General features: G+C 40.4%; 1 protein-coding gene across 2 annotated transcripts in view; it reads left to right on the top strand.

Annotated features, from left to right (window-relative positions):
* The window catches only part of Dcbld2 (discoidin, CUB and LCCL domain containing 2), a 57,563-nt gene that overhangs the window by 22,628 nt on the left and 20,454 nt on the right, over nt 1–14,481 (top strand). For both annotated transcript variants that reach the window (XM_087575287.1, NM_130419.2), the window contains 2 exon segments: nt 627–764; nt 12,499–12,550. In XM_087575287.1, coding sequence (XP_087431413.1) covers nt 653–764; nt 12,499–12,550 — 164 coding nt within the window. In that variant the 5' untranslated portion in view covers nt 627–652.

Here is a 14,481-nt window from a genome sequence, read left to right as displayed (position 1 = left end):
TTCTTTCCGTCTTCTGTCTTAGTTTACTTAGGTTTGCTCTCAGCATATGTATTGTTCTATGTGTACATTATACATTGACTCTGTGCATCTGCGTTTGAGGTCAAGGCTATGGGCAGAGGTTTAGGTAGTAAACCAGTTCATAGCCGAGGCCATGTGAGTCCATGTGATCACTGAAGCATCAGGAAAGATCTGATAATACTCAGAAATACATCTGAGTAGGTCCAGTTGGAGGACATTTTGAGGAATGTGCTGAGGCGAGGAATCCAGGAGGCCCTGAGGGCCCCGTACAGACACTGCTGACAATCACTTATTTGTGGCTCTCACCCTGTCTGCAATGCCTATTTCTAAAACTAGTTCATTATGGTTTGGTAAAGCATATATGTGTTTTACAGACATCTCTGTAAGTTTAGTTAAAATCTGTAGGGCTTTTGTTTTGTTTTGAATCAATTAAATAATTACTACTTGGCATTCAGTTTTTCCTCTGTAATAATTTGATTTTTAACCTAAGTTTACTTATTTCTTTTTATTAATTTAGTAACTGGTTTGTTGTATTACATTGTTATGTACATTACAAATATTGGCTTTATGAGAATCATACTAAATACACACATTTCTTTCATTCCTAGGCAAGTACTGTGGTCTGGGTTTACAAATGAATCAGTCAATTGAGTCCAAAGGCAGTGAAATCACAGTGCTGTTCATGAGTGGAATCCATGCTTCTGGTCGAGGATTTTTGGCTTCTTACTCAGTTATAGATAAACAAGGTAAATTTCATTTTATACTATAGCTCACTTTGTGTCATTTCTGACAGCAAGAAGGAAATGATTCAAGTGCCTGTCATCTGACGCTGGAGTAGAACAGAAAGACTGAACAGGTAATAATGCACAAGATACCAGAAAGATCTGGGTCTGCATTCTGAAAATTGACTGTATGGATGTTTATGAAGAGTCCTTGTGCTTTCTTTTCCTTAGTAGAGAAAATACTAAGTTTTCATTTCTGTGAGATCAGACACAAACTGTCTTAATTTTAACTGTATCAACTTAAATATTTATTATCTATGTTACAATTTCACAATTCTGCATAAAAGGCCATATTGTTCTTTACAAAGACTCCTCTCTCATATCAGCTGTTGTTTCCTAAGACGTGCCGAGATAGAACGTCATAAAGTCCTCCCTTTGTTAATGTTTAGGATCTAAAGGGCATGTGGGGTTAAAGTCAAGGACATTACATAGAATAGAATTCAATTATTTGTTCTCTAACAGAAAGTCCGTGTGAACTCTGTGGCGCTTTCACTGCCGTGGCCCGGGTTTCATCTTTGTTATTAGAGGCACTGAAGAGGACAGCTCAGAAGTGCTGTCATTGGAAGGACTGTCAAAACAGTCATGGTGTTAAAAAAGAGATGGTGATTCTTATGTTCAACAGTAAATACTCTAAGCTGGCCATTTACATTTTAAAATTCGCTTTTTCATTTTTTATTAGATATTTTATATATTTGCATTTCAAATGTTATCTCCTTCATGCTTTTTAAATGAAAACAGAAAATGCAAAGGACCTCTGTATGTAAGACTGTTGCTCGGGGACTGGTGTGGGTAGTTCATGTGGGGAGCTGCAGTAACTGAGAACCTTCACGTGAGGGAGGAGCACTGTCTGCTTCAGAGGGAGCCTATTTTATAGTTTCTGAACCACGCAAAGATACGAAGCTAACTCACTCAATGAGAACGGTTTAACTGGCTGGAGAGATGGCTCGGTAGTTAACAGCACCAGTTGCTCTTTCAGAGGACCTAAGTTCAAACCCCTGCACCTACAAGGCAGCCTACAACTGTTTGTAACTCCAGTTGTAGAATATCTGACATCCTCACAGAGGTATGCATGCCTCTCTGATAAATTAAATAAATCATTGTTTTTTTTAAAAAAAGAATCCAGAGTCTAAGGTTAAGTGAGCAGTTAATGTTTGGCAGAGCTGGGAAAATGAAGGCGGAGTTATATCATAGAAAGGGCACTAGAGGACCTCAGTTCAAGCTGGTTTCTAGTTGGGTGTGGTGTTATCCACTGTAATCCAGCACTCTGGAAAGGCCAGCCTGGCCCTCTTTCAAAAACCAAAAATAAGCCTGCTTCTGCTGCGTGCTAGCCTGACAGTTTCTGTCAAGTCACCTCACCTCCATGGGCTCCGTCTGGGGGGATGTTCCCCCAGTGTCACCCCACCCAGCATTACATACACGTTTGCATTTCCCACCATGTAATGGGCACATGCTGAGGGAGTCCTGGGCTGACGGGTGAGAAGAAAGAACAGTTGGTTTTACTTCTTACATGATTGAAGTTTCTTGGTTTTAAATTACCATTTTGGTTCTTATTTTCCCAGTTTTCTCCTCACTATTTATCAAGTGGAGGATTCCTGAAAAATAAATGTCTCCTTTTTTGTTATAAAAGGGGGTGTTTATGTTAGGTATTCAATTCATAGGTTGTTGTTTATTCCCATGGTAAGTTGATATCCTTATGCTAAAATTCCTTAAAGCATTGACACTGGGTCTAGATAGGAATCTCTGGTGTTTTTGGTAAACACCACAGAGTCAGCACATTGTAGACTTACAAATCTCTATTCCAAATTAGAGATAGGCTCCTTAGAGCTTTATACTGACACTTTCCAAAGTGACAATCTTGAGAAATCCCATTTCCCAATCGACATGTGAAGGCATGGATTTCTGTATGTCCTGTCCCATTCATCAGTTAGCTAAAACATATTGGAGGAAACACTGACTGAATTTCTTACTACTTCTTGGGTGGCTTCTCAAACACATTTCTTTCTAGTAACTCCTTTACTCAGAGGCTTTTTGGCTTTGGTTAAGATCTCTGTTTTCATCCAGGAAATTGAGCTGGCACTGAATCCCTTAAATACATAGAAGGATCATTGCTGTTTGTCCTGAGCTAAGGAGTCTAGTTGAAATTTAGAGTAACAGAATAAAATATGTGAACAGTCTGGTTTCAGCAGCTTCTTGGTTTCTCATAAACTCCCACAAGACTTGCTAATGTTATATATGTTTTATTGTTTGTATTGTATCATATCGTGTAAGAGTCACAGTTTTGTGGAGATAAGGTGGCTTCATTGTTTTGTATCAGAACACATGAAAAATCTTCCATTTTGTGCTTTTGACTTCGTAGAGTGACCTGACCAGGTTTGTATGTGTTTGGTTAGATACTCTTTCAAGAATTAAAAGGTCATGTGATACAAACACTAATGTCCATTTTTAAGAACATTATGGTCAGACTCACCTTCTATAAGAACACACTTCTGAGAATTGGAATTCATTGTCCTTGAACTTTAAGTTGTAACGAGAGATTTTGCTGATGGCAAAATTTCTCTTGAATGGTGCCCAGAATTGTCGATGTCATACTAGGGTCTTTCCCTAGCATCCCCTTCCACTTTGTTTCTTATTTTTAAAACATCAATGGGGTGTTTTCCCCCCTCCTTGTTATTTTTAATTATCAGTGAGCAGTAGTTACCAGCCTTTCCCCACCCCTATTTTTTCCTTTTAAACCAAAAAGAGAATTCTAGTGTGGAAAAAATATTCCCTATTCAGTGGCAGGCAAACAGGAATGCATAAAAAGGGGGCACTTTAAAGCCTTAGGCTAGTCCTATGACTGACTGACTTTTCCTTTGCTGTGCTAAAAATGCCATGACCAAAGCAACTTAGAGAAGACAGGGTTCACTTCCAGGACAAGGATCAGAAGAGTCCATGATGTCAGAGCAGAGGTAGGGCAGCCCAAACAGGAGGCTGAGAGCTTGTACTCCCTCCTCCTTGGTGGAGAATGGGGCTTATTTTAGCTCATAACTCCAAGTTGCTGCAGGCATGAGACAGAGAGAAAAGTCAAAATAGCTCTCAAAGCCAGCCTCCAGTGACATACCCCTGAAGCCTCCTCCCCAAACAGCATCTCCAAGTGGAGACTAAGGATTGCGGTGCCCAAGACATCTCATTCACATCACCACAACCTCTCTGTTGTGGGTTGGCATAATCGCATCACATTCCAACTGGACTTTCTGAAAAGATGTGTGTGAGCCCTAAGGTGTCCTGAACACATGAGTAGGCGCTAGTGGAGGTTCTCTACAGAGAAAAACTCCTGAGCTGCCAGTGGTCTCAGTAAAAAGTCAAAGCCAGCCTCAGAGTTCATAACTGTAACTCTGATCTCTCAACCAGAGTTGATAATAAATGCAATAATTTTCATAAATAAATTTCAATTCAAAAATATCATTTAGAGCTGGTGTGATGGTTCATCAGTTCAGAGTACGTGTTATTCTTTCAGAGGACCAAGTTCATTCCCAACCCTCACACAGTGGCTCATAAATGCTGCTAACACCAGTTCCAGGTGATCTAATACTCTCTCATCTGACGTGTGAGGGCGCCAGGCATGCATGGGGTACACATGCATACATGCAGGTAAAACATGCAAAAAATTAAAACAGTATTCAGTTGGACGTGAAAAATAAAATGAATTCTATAAATGTGTGCTCTAAACTTCTGCTTTCGAATCATGTCAACAGTTTCTAAAAGGATTCTCAACAGTGGTTCTAAACCTTTTGTTACATAGCAGTGAGTTAACATTATACATTGAAAGTTTCAAATCCTTCATGGCAGTGCTTGTTCGTATGTTCCATAACTGGTGTGTGGGTAGGTGTGTACACACAGGATTGGAAAGTTATAATAATCTAGACACGTTTTAGAGAATATCGGATCAAAACATTTTTATTTTATACATTATTTTGGGTCTTGCCAACCCAGAATTTTGGAGTAGAGCCTAAACATGCCTTTATGTTTTTGGAGGAAAGTAGTAAACAGTATAAGAATCACTCGAGATACAGAGTGGTCAGTGTGGATGTGCATTCTCTTCCTAGTGTGCGCTCTCACACGTGCTCATCTGTCCCCTCCACCCTAGAGGTTGCTGACAGTGTACCTCAGACTTCTCAACAGCTGGGCCTGAAAACATCCATTTTGAGGGTCACGGTTACAGTATGTTCAAGTATTTTTAGAATCACCACCAATGTCATAAAGTTTTTCTCATTGTTACTTTCTTTAACTACATATTTTTGTTTGTGCATTTTTCCCATTTCTTTGGTCTTACATCAGAGTATAAAAACTTGTGATACATAGGGCAGAATAGATATATTTGTTTTTGTAGTACAGTTTTTGTTTCTGTTGCTGTTTAATTTTTCTTGTATTATGGAGTATTTTTACTTTTGAATCTAGGGTAGGAGTTTTTCAGACTGTTGCCTTGACTTCATGGTGATGACATAGTCAGCTTTATGTCAGGGCTGCTCTAAGTCAGGTCTCTATTTGTATTCGCCATGCTGTGGTTTTGTAATTGTTGTATCTGACACACATTTTAATACTTGGAACATAGTAGATGACTGTTAAGTGAATTTGTTTGTTTTCCTATCTCCAGATGTGCCCCTGTTTACAGACAAATGAGAAATGAACACACACAGTTGTTCGTGGATAATACAACCAGCATACTGGAAAACAAACTGTATCCATTTAGTGTCAGTTTAGACAGCAAGCATATTGAGGAGCAGTTGCACCAGGTTTGCAGAGAGGAAGAATTTTAGACAGAATTTAGCTGTTGGAATGGTGGGCCAGAAGAGGTGTTCAGCCTGGGATGAAGTTTGTGCCGAACAAACACACAGACAACCTGAAGGGCGCCATCCTGGTTCTGGTTTTGTTATGTTTGGGTTTTGTTTTTTGTTTGTTTTGGTTTTTGAGGGACAGGGTTTCTCTGTGTAGCCCTGGCTGTCCTGGAATTCACTCTGTAGACCAGGCTGGCCTCCAATGTGTAGATCTGCCTGCCTCTGCCTCCAAAGTGCTAAGGTTGAAGGGGTGGGCCAGCACTGCTTGGTGACCATCCTGTTTCTAGTGCTTTCTATGTTCTTGGGGCTTTTGATACCTTAGACATTCTGTGAAAGAATCACATAGGTACTGGGCTGAGTTAAGCCAAACAGTCATTTGACTAGTGACACTAGTTACCAGTGTCCTAGGGCCTGTGTATGTGACAAACATGATAACTGTAGATGTGCCTCACCTATGTGGGAAGTTAGATGGTAGAGGGGTCTCATTTGATAACATTAACTGCATGTGGCTTATAGCCTATCTGACTATACTGTTAATTGCTTAAGCAGCTTCGCCATTTTTTACATCATTGATAAGAAACCTTACTTTTCATTACAGAAAGGTGCCCAATTCCCTATTATAGAGATCTGCTTCCACAGGCATCATTGTAATTTGTCTAAGAGATGCCTAATATTTAATCTCTGCCTTTAAATATTGATCAAAGGAATCAGCCATATTCCATGTCCTCTTGTCTCTGAACAAAGGCATCTACATATCCTTAAGTAAAGTTACTAAAACAGTGTTGCTATGCCAGGGAACTCCCTCAGGTGTGGGGGTTGGCCTCTTAAGGAATTTGAGAGGATATTGAAGTAGAGTTTGTAAGTGTGTAGTCATTGTCACTTTCCTGTTCTCTCAGCTCTAGTAAATACTGTCATCTATGAGCAATACTTGATGTTTTGTTACATTTACTTTCCCCCTATAAAAAGAAATGATTATAGTTGTACAAAATATTACATACCACATCTGTATGTATTGTATCAAATAGTGTACACTGTTTTATGTAATAGTTCCTGATGCTACTGGGAGTTTTGGCAGTTCAATCAAGAACGCACCACCTTATGACTTAGGGGAACTCTAAACTAACATAGTCATATTACGCTATCTCAGAAATAACTAGCTGTCAATAAAAATAGTCTAAGAGAGAAAGTAGTGTGTTGTTATATTAAATGATTTGCTGGCATAAAAGAGTTTTCATATTTATAGTATTATATATGAGTTAATCTAAGATTTTAAATTATGTGAAAATACATGTCCTCAGAGTAGTTATGAAGTTATAAATTATACTTCAACTTACTTTTTAAACCGTATCAAGATTGTTGCAATATTGTGTGCAGTGGCATTCAATTTCGAGTTGCTGTAGGAAAATAGGATGGTCATTACAGAGACACACGTGAGACTGGCTTCAGAGTTAGAGGAAGGACGACGGGGCTTTGCATAGGACTTAAGTTGCACTCCTTGGGGTTAGAGTCTATTGCTACAGCTAGTATAGAGCTGCCTCAGGAGATGCTGGGTTCTCCTTGAGCTGCACAGAAGAGCGGAAGTGAAGTCTGCTGTTGCAGGGCCCTTTCCTGATCACTGAAGAGAATGCGTCTAATAATGTGTGCGTGTGTGTGTGTGTGTGTGTGTGTGTGTAATTTTGTTCATATTATTGTATTTGTCTGGCATTCCAGAATAACCAAGTAGATTCCATATCGATAATTATTATCATAATATTAAATACTTTATATAGGAGCTGGTCTTTTAAGTTGTTCAGTCCAGTCCACAGATCTTGCCATTATTTCTAAATTCCCAATTATCGGCCATTCCTTGGGATACATGAAAATCTGAATACATGTCAGCAGCTCCACTCTTTTTATAAAAAAAAAATTATTTATTTTATGAATATGAGTACACTGTAGCTGTCTTCACACGCCAGAAGAGGGCATCAGATCCCATTACAGATGGTTGTGAGCCACCATGTGGTTGCTGGGAATTGAACTCAGGACCTCTGGAAGAGCAGTCAGTGCTCTTAACCACTGAGTCATCTCTCCAGCCCCCAGCAGCTCCACTCTTAACCACTGTAGTGAAGTTACTATTAGCATTTACCTCAATTATGATAACAGATTCTTTCTGACCTTTGTACGTTCTCTTGACTCTGCTCTCATATAGCAAGCAGTGTGATCTCATTAAGATGAAATTCCCATCCTATTCTGCCACGTGTCCTTGCCTCCAGGACCATGTAGGATGCAGTTGCCTATTGCTCTTTCGACGTCGTTTCACTGGCTTCATAGGTACTGAGCACGCACCCATGGGGCCCTTTTGATTTCTGTACCTACTTTCAGCTCCACATACCCCAAACTTCATCACCCAGTTAAAGTTTTAGTCAGATGTTGCTTTTGCAGTGAAGTCCATCCTGGACGTAGTTCTTCAAAGTTCAAGTCTTGAGTTTTTCCTGACTTCTTGCTTCTTTTGTTTATGTAAAGTGTGTGTATCATCCTCAGCTCTACTGTATATACATTTTTATAATACTATTTTCTCCTACCCTCTCCCTCTTGGAGGCAAACTTTCCATATGCCAATATTTGTGTCTGATTGGGCATTTCACTAATACCTGGTCATATTTATATAGCTGATGTTTGCTGGGGGTAACTGTATGAATTGTCCACTGTGGCTCTATACTGTTCCAGCTGTGCAGATGTGATCTGTAACGTTATAAAGATGAAATTCCTATACAGTATGGTTGTCATCCTCAGAGTATGTAATTTATTTTTCAGAGTTTTCAGGATGCTGTCATCTTCACCACAGTCTGAGAACATCTTAAAATGCCTTTAAGCATCTTAAAAAACAGCCCTCAGTTAGTCACAGTCAGTCTCCATTCATCACTTTGAACTTCCTCCACCCTTCATCACCACTCCTTCTTATCTCTATCCACACTCATTCTGGATGCGTCTTCAAGGATAATAGGGGCTATAGTGACTGGTGGCTTTGACTATATATTTGCCAAGATTTTTCCTGTTGTAATCTGTACTACATGGTTTGCAGCCAAATTATATTCCACTGACTAGATATGCACTAGTCTTTTTAATGTTACATATTAATACTTTTTGGTATTGCTTCTAAATACCTAACAAATGTGTGGTTTGTAAGAATACTCTGGTGTGCCTTGTATTGGTTGCTTTTCTGTTACTGTGAGAAAACACAATGGCAGATGTGCCTTACAGAGAAGAGTGTGTCTGAATTTGTGATTCCAGAGAGCTTGAGTTCATGATGATGGGGACAGTGTGGTGGCAGGAGCAGAGGGCTAAAAGCTCACATCTGAACCTCAGGCATGAAACAGATTAACCTGGAAGTAGGTGAGGCCTTTTAATCTCAGATCCATCCACAATGACACACTTCCTCCATGGAGGCTACATCACCTAAATCTTCCCCAGATAGTGTCACCACCTGGGGACCAGGTATTCAAATGCCAGAGACTCCAGGGGCATTCTCATTTAACCCTCATCACCAGCTTTCTCCTTGATACTATACTTTGAAGCATAGAAGTTTATCGTTATCACTTCAGGTTATCTGGGTTTGATTGCTGTGGTTCCCATCATGTTTTAGAAATCAACTCTTAATCCAAACTCAATATTTATTCCTATGTTGTTTGAAAGGTCTGCAGTATCATGAACTCAAGCTCTCTGGAATCACAAGCTCAGACACACTCTTCTCTGTAAGGCACATCTGCCATTGTGTTTTCTCACAGTAACAGAAAAGCAACCAATACAAGGCACATCAGAGTATTCTTAAATTTAGGTCACTTTGAGTAAATATTTGTGTTTGTGAGGTAGATAACTAGTTCTTTTGAGAATGAATATGTCATTATACATGGATGTCATGTTGTCCTAGAATTATTAAAAAGACTGTCACACCAACATTCTATTCCATTGTATTACCCCAAAACCATTGTCAAAATTTGGCTATAAATTTGAAGGTTTACCTCTAGACTTTTCTGGTTTAATTCTATTCCAATTCATCACTGTCGCTTCCTATCTGCTGTGGTCAGAAGCCTGTAACATAGATAGATTCTTTTTAACTGTATTCACCTTGCCCAGGCTGTGTTACTCATTGAGAGCTTCATAATTACAGTTTTCTGGAAAGCTGATTCCTTGGGAAAAGCTTTCAGGAAAGACATATAACTTCTTAAATGCTGAATTTGGTGGTTTTTATTTGCCTTCTTGGAGCTATAAATGTCAGAGTTTGCACTCATGGTTTTCCTTTCCTGTCTTCAGTCTTCTTGGCTCTCCGAGTTGTCCACTTTGGATTCTTATTTTCCTCTTCAGGAGCTCTTTGGAGCCCCAGTGGAATTTGGAGAGCCAGGTAATTATTTGCACATTAGCATGGCTTGGTGTGTGGCTTAAGCCCTGCATGGACTTAGTGCTTGACACCATTGTGTATGGGGGCTAAAGGTAATAAAGTCAGCTGGCGGCTGGAATGCCTTATTGGAACACACAGGTACTGTTCATGGCAGGCTTTTAATTTAGGAAGCTAAGCTCCTGATCTTAGAGGTTTGAAATTCCATTGCTAGATCAGGAGAACAGAAAATGATTATCACTGATACTATGCAAAGGTGGATAGGCAAACCTTTCATTGGCTTGCTCTTCCTAGTGAACCGACTGCCTGTGGGTAATTCCTAAAACACAAAATTAACTTAATCCTTCAACTCACAGTGGCACATTCGTATTGATCTCTCCAAGTTGCTCTCAAAATACTGCTTTCCTATCTGTTTAACACTACACTCGGGGCCTTTTAAGACACACTTCAGTTGAGTAGTGAACATTTTTTCCGAGTAACAAAATGAAATGATGGATTATCCTGGGCTTGCTGCCGGAACTGTTAATGCAACATTTATGTACTGGCAGTGTGGTAGAAAGGCATCTCAGCTAGGGTTTTACTGCTATGACAGAACACCTTGACCAAAATCAAGTTGGGGAGGAAAGGGTTTAATAATCTCATAACTTGTAGTCAGTCATCCAGAGAAGTCAGGCAGTCAAGGCAGGACAGAAGAACAGACCATGGGGCTGGGGATTTAGCTCAGTGGTAGAGCGCTTACCTAGGAAGCGCAAGGCCCTGGGTTCGGTCCCCAGCTCCGAAAAAAAAAAAAAAAAAAAAAAAAAAAAGAACAGACCATGAAGAAACACTGCTTACTGACTTGCTAATTGTTATTTGTATATCATACTTTGTTATGAACCCAGGGGTGACCAGCATACCACCCACCGTGTGCAGGGCTCTCTCAGCAGTCATTAATCCAGTTCGTACCCCTCAGACTTGCTAGTGTCCCAGTTTTCTCAATTAAGATTCTCTCTTCCCAGATAGTTCTAGGTTTGTGTCAAGTTGGCAAAACCAACCAACACAGAATGCTCGTAATACGATCTGTTATGCCTTCCAGTCAGTTTCCTTCCAGTTTTTCACCCTTGGTCTAGTAAATGAGTAGATATAGCCAAACAAGCCAGCAAACAGTAACTTTTCTTCTTCCAGATAGTCTGTGACAACTGTCCTCCACACAGTCCAGATAGTCCGTGACAAATGTCCCCTGTGCACTCCACACAGAGGGAAACACAGCTCTGTTCTTTAAGGACGAGATATTACAACATTCTGCCTGTAACTTTACGGATCTATCAGCAGTATCAGCAAATAAGTCTTTTCATAAATCATGTTATGCTGGGAACATGTATGTGTTGGTTACATCAAATAAAATGAAAGTACTCTGTGTGTGTGTGTGTGTGTGTGTGTGTGTGTGTGTGTGTGTGTGTGTGTGTCTAAAGGGATTTTACATGTAAAGGACTAGGCAGCTCTTTTGAGGAAAAGATAGTCAATTTGAGATATTAGTGAATAGTCATTTAGGCTTTGGGAGGACTGGAAAAGCAATAGAAAAGCTTTATAGGAGAGGGTGTGCCCGGGGATGCAGGAGAGGGTGTGCCCGGGGATGCAGGAGAGGGTGTGCCCGGGGATGCAGGAGAGGGTGTGCCCGGGGATGCAGGAGAGGGTGTGCCCGGGGATGCAGGAGAGGGTGTGCCCGGGGATGCAGGAGAGGGTGTGCCCGGGGATGCAGGAGAGGGTGTGCCCGGGGATGCAGGAGAGAGCCAACTGGCCAGAGCTGAAGTGAAGATGAGGTTGACAGTGAAGTAAGGTCAACCCTGCATCATGCTATGGGGCCACAATCTGGGCTGTGTATTCTATCCTAGCAAGGAAGGGAAGATGCTCGATGGTTTTTAAGTAAAGGCTACTTTTTATGTGCCTTGGACTGAGTCTTTAATTAGAGATATTAGCTTTTATTCGGATTAATTGGTGAAGTTGCGTTTTCTTTAGAGTACTGAAACATGAGTGTGCTTAGTGCTTGCATGGAGCATTAGTTACGACAGAAGGCTTATTTTCTTTAGAGGCCCCAGAAGATGTAGATGCTGCTGGTTCTACGTGTGGACGCTGGAGTTAAAGTTGGAGCTATAGGATTAAGTTGCCTCTTGTTTTGCCATTGTTTCTGGTTTTGTTTATAAACATCATGGGCCATTTTAATCATAACAACTAGTAAATACTTTTCTCTCTGACTTGAGGGTTCTGTTTTATAGAAACCACTGAAGAATATATGAACTCTACTTCTCTATGACTACATATGATCTCTAACTTCAGGAGTTGGTATAGTAAAAAGCTATATTAAAGAAACATCAGAAATGGAGATATATCAAATGAGAGAAACTGTTTAACAAAAATTTGTAAACTTATAAGTAGTAACATTTTGAAACAGGTGAATACATTTGAGATTATTTTACAGTATTTTAGTAAGATTAATAAATCTTTTATTAAATATTTTCTCTTTATATTTTTTCTAGATTTAATCACTTGTTTGGATACTGTATCTAATTTTTTGGAACCTGAGTTCAGGTATGAACTTGTGTGTGTGTATGTGTGTGTGTGTGTGTGTGTGTGTGTGTGTGTGTATGTGGTGTGTTTCAGCACACCTCTTCATTCTCGTTCTTTTATAATGCATGGTAGTGTGTAAAGCATGACACATACACAATCATTGGTTAAAACTCCAGTCAAACAGTACTTACTTAAAGTCATCCAGTTGCCTTGTTTAAATTGACTTTAGCTGAAGGATTACATCTCAAAAACAGAAGCATAATTTTTATTTTGTTTATTGTTTCTATGAAGATGTATGTAAGACAGGGTCTCACTGTGTAGCCCAATTGGCTCAGAACTCGAGATCCTCTTACCTCTGTGTCCCAAGTGCTGTGGTTCTTGGTAAATTCTTCTGAAGATAGAAGGGCTCAGTCTCTTAAATCTGGCAAGACTGCTCCTAGAGTACAGAAACTATTCTTTCTAAATTTTATCTTAACATTTTTATCCTTTAAAGGATAGTGTGTGTGTGTGTGTGTGTGTGTGTGTGTGTGTGTGTGTAATAGCCATCCACTACTACCTTCCTTTGAACTCCCCTGGTATCTCCCAACTTCCTGGCCTCATGTATGAGTGGCCATCACTGGGGCACAAGCAGTGGCCATTCCCTCGAGGTGAGTAACTCCCTCTCTCAGCCATAATCAACTGTTCTTCAGATAGAGGAGCTTGGGGCTCAGAATCTTTAGTTTTCTTTTCAAATAAATAGGTGATACATACATACATACATACATACATACATACATACATACATACATACATACATGATAGTTATGTAGATAGATAGATACATAGACAGACAGACAGACAGATGGCATAGGCTGTAAGAGCATTCTTAGTGTTCTTCCTCAGCACCTCCCAGCAATATCTCTGCTTTATGCCTTTATCTTGTGCTTAGACAAGAATTGACTTCTTGATTTCCCATTTCCCATCTTTTATATTTGGGGGTGGGGGCTGGGGAGGGGAGTTTCAAGACACGCTTCTTCTTTGTAGTCCTTACTATCCTAGCACGTACTTTGTGAACCAGGCTAGTCCCAAACTCAGAAATCCACCTACCTCTACCTCCCAAGTGCCAGCATTAAAGGCATATGCCACCATGCCTGGCCCCATTTCTAATCTCGCTGGCTTTCTTCTGTTAGTCACACTCCTGGCATTTCATTTTCTAAAATGCAAGTCTGGTTTTTCTGCTTAAAACTGTTTAAAATGCTTTATTTAAAAAAAAAAAAGCCGTGCATATTCCCCACCCGAGTTTCCAGTGTCTTTGACAAGTAACCCTTAGGACTTCCCTGCCGTCTTGACTTCATACACGGTGTTTAAACTGCTCCCAGGACAATTTGCATAGATCTCCTTTATCCCTCACTGCTTAGCAGAATGCTCTCATATTTTCAATGCTCTTCTCAATAATTTCTGCCATGACTGTGCTCCCCTAAAGAATGTTTCAAGAATGGTTCCCAGGGCTAGGGAGAGGCTCGGTTCGTAGAGCTGTCAGTCTCCCAGACCTCACATAAAAGGCCAGGCGTGGCAGCACACTTCTATACCCCCCCGTGCTGGGGAGGTAGATAGAGGAGGACCCCTGGAGCTCAGGGCCAGCCAGCCTGGCCTAGTTGATGCGTTTATTCTTCTTTATTTATTTAGCATATGTGCCTCCAGAAGACGGCACCAGATCTCACTGAAGATGCTCGTGAGCCACCATGTGGGTACTGGGATTTGAACTCAGGACCTGGAGAAGAGCAGTCAGTGCTTTTAACCTCTGAGCCACCTCTCCAGCCCCGAGTCTGAATTCTAGGTTCAGGGAAAGAACCTGTCTCCAAAAAATAAATTGAAGAAATCCTGAGAAATGTACCTGACACTGACTCCATCCTCTACATACAAATGAACATGCATTCATGCACACACAGACATGTGTGCACATAGAAGATTGT

This window comes from Rattus norvegicus, chromosome 11, assembly GCF_021556685.1.
Source record: "Rattus norvegicus strain SHRSP/BbbUtx chromosome 11, alternate assembly SHRSP_T2T, whole genome shotgun sequence".
In the NCBI taxonomy this organism is placed as follows: Eukaryota; Metazoa; Chordata; class Mammalia; order Rodentia; family Muridae; genus Rattus; species Rattus norvegicus.
This window is presented reverse-complemented; position numbering and strand designations above follow the sequence as displayed.